The sequence below is a fragment of the Apaloderma vittatum genome, unplaced genomic scaffold (assembly GCF_000703405.1).
Source record: "Apaloderma vittatum isolate BGI_N311 unplaced genomic scaffold, ASM70340v1 scaffold33901, whole genome shotgun sequence".
Taxonomy (NCBI): domain Eukaryota; kingdom Metazoa; phylum Chordata; class Aves; order Trogoniformes; family Trogonidae; genus Apaloderma; species Apaloderma vittatum.
Window position 1 is genome coordinate 3,087 of NW_009701339.1, and position 2,708 is coordinate 5,794.

The 2,708-nt window shown below is 52.6% G+C and overlaps 1 protein-coding gene across 1 annotated transcript in view; it reads right to left on the reverse strand.

The window, feature by feature from the left end:
• Nucleotides 1–1,510, reverse strand: part of LAD1 (ladinin 1) — a gene marked incomplete at both ends in the record, with an annotated part of 4,394 nt that extends 2,884 nt beyond the window's left edge. Inside the window, 3 exon segments of the mRNA XM_009879116.1 lie at nucleotides 1–2; nucleotides 5–36; nucleotides 1,370–1,510. The exon segment at nucleotides 1–2 is cut by the window's left edge and continues 405 nt beyond it. Of these exon segments, the coding sequence (XP_009877418.1) occupies nucleotides 1–2; nucleotides 5–36; nucleotides 1,370–1,510 (175 nt within the window).
• Between the last annotated feature and the right edge of the window lie 1,198 nt (nucleotides 1,511–2,708).

Sequence of the window (2,708 nt, forward strand, 5' to 3'; positions counted from 1 at the left end):
TCCTCTGGAGACACCGGCTTCACCAGGGATTGAGGTCTAGAAACAGAGAGAAAAAGGGGGGCAAACCTCAGCACCCCAGGGCCCGAGGGATGGCTTTTATGCTGCAGGTGAGGCTAACCCAGGTGAAGGGCTCTGGGAGGGGACGTGAAAATCCCACCATCATCCTCGAGTCATCCCTGCAGACCAGGACGTGCAGCCCCACTCATCCCCACCACCCCAGCTAGGTTCTTTGAGGACAAGTTTTGATTAAAAGTCTTTTTTCCTTTTTTTTGTGGCAGAAAACAAACATCTCTGCAGCCTCACCCCAGGTCAACAGCATCCACCAAGTCCTGCACTGAGGAGCTGTGGGCTCCAATCAGCATGGTGAGTCTGTTGCTGGATGAGACCTGTGTCTGTGGCTCTTCCCTGGACTAGGACAAAATACCACTATCTTCAAACTTAAAGTTTTGGTTGTACGTCAGTCTGCTGCAGCAGGGTCCAATCGCAGTCCTGACATATTCTGCAAAATAGGCATTTCCCCTCCTTCCACCAGGAAAACGTTGGCACCAGTTGTGGGAAGGGGTGGACAGGATATTTGTCCAGGGCCGCGCAGACTGTATCTGCACAGTCTCTGGAGCGTGGGAAGGAGATGAGATAATACTTGTCCTCCTCCAGTATTGCAGTCACCACATGGCCAGCCTGTGCTAGCACCAGGGAGGGGGCATTTGTCCTTCCTAGCTTGTTCACGTTAGTCACGTCCGACCCCTACTCAACCCCAGCCCAATGGAAGCACCCTGACTCCATCCTTTCTGAAACACATCTAGAGCTTGTGTCTCACTGTGGACAAAATCCATCTAAATATTGGACATATCCAGGATCAGTTGAGAGAGCGGGCATGATCCGAGGGCATCTCCAAATCCCAGCTCCCTGCAGCAGGGGAGCACCACTGGAAAGCCCTGAGGTCACCTCCCCACTTTAGCCACGGTCTTGCAACATCACTGCAAGGTTCAAAAGAGAAGGACAGCCAGGCAGGCTCTGCATGCTCAGCTTGCCTGCCCTGCAATGATGGGTGCCTGTCTGCTCTTACCTGCCCAAGATCCCGGTAGGGCATGGCCAGCACCCACCTGAGCTCAACCTCAGCACCAGCCCTCACCCTGGCACACCAGCTCCCTGTGCCATGGGGCACGTTGAGGTCCATGATGGAGCCCACCAGAGATATACCTCTCGTAGTCCTCCTGTAAAGCCCATCCTGTGCCCATCCCTGCTCTTCCCACCCCTCAGTTCATTCTCATCCAGAAAAGCCTCCCACCAATGGGAGCAGCTTTGGCTCAGGGCTGAGAAAAACCAGGAGAGCCATCAGCATTGTGAGGAAGATCAATGCTAGCAGGACCTGCTGGAAGCTGGACTGGTGTCTTTCACAGGGCTGGGGGGCTCCTCATCCATCGAGGTGGAGGACAGCAGGCTCCGGTGCCTTCGCCGGCGCTCTCTTTGTTGCTCTTCTTCATCTTCAAGGGTCCTCTGCCTGGCCAGGCTGTTTGGGATGAAACATAAGGACACGGTGAGGCTGTGTCCTGTGTTGGTAGGTTGCAGCCCTGATATCAGGCAAGAAAAGAGACCAAAGCACCCTCAGCCAAGAGGCTGCAGGAGTTTGCCTTCCCCAGCTGCTGCAGGGGGCTGGAGGAGAGGGATGCTAACCCGAGTCAGGTGTCACAAAGCACTCTCACTCCACCCAGCTGATGCAGGCATTTCTCAAAACAAGCACTTGACTTTACGTTGGAGGGAACACTCATTTAAAAGGAATCCCTACATTAAGCAAACTTTCCTGGGCGAGGATATTTAACATGTAACTTGGGAAGACCAGGACCTTAGAGCGACCACATAGATCACAACCACATAAACCGGAAGGGCAACCACTAGTGGCAGAAGATTTTAGCCCCAGCATGAGTTGCGGCAATGATATCTTAATTTTTATTGAGCAAAAAGCCTCAGATGCAAAAGCACCAGAGGCTGAAGGCAGCTGCTGACAAGCTCTACCTGGAAGCAAGGATAGCAGGAGCTCCTCTTACTCGCAGCATGTGCCTGAGACTGGGAATAGTTTATAATCACAGATTGTACCAAAAAGATGAGGCTTGAAATCACCTTTGAAGAGGCACCTTTTAAGATTTTACTTTGCATGAGACAGATGTATATTTTGGGGGGGGTAAAATGCCACCCTGAATAAAAAGTTGTTTGGAAAGCACCAGCTTCCTTTCTCTGTGCTAAACCTGCTCAGCCTCTCTGTCAGTGCACGAACAGTGCTGGAAAATATTTTTATTAGCTGGATTGAGCTTTTCACAACAGTGTTCATTTACCGACAGCACTAGAGCTCAATCAGGTGCAGGGGCAGGGGTCCCAGCACCCCCAACAGCCCAGCAGCATCCCACTTGGGTTGCTGGCATCCCAGCTTCACCCTGACTCAGGGTTTACTTGGAATTTGACTTTCAAGAACGTGAAAGTCAGAGCAGGTCCAGGCCTGCGGTGTTGCTAACGTCGTTGCGGACACGGTGACTCGCAGCGTGGTTTACGAGTTACTGTGTAATGAAAGCTGGGTCATAAATTAAACCACATTACCCCCTGCAACTATTTGTGGCTTCTGTTCTTCCTGGTCAAGGGAGGCGGGGGAGCGCCGGGGGGTCAGCAGAGCAGAACGGAGAGCAAGGAGGGGACGGGTCCTGGCTGAGCACTCGGTG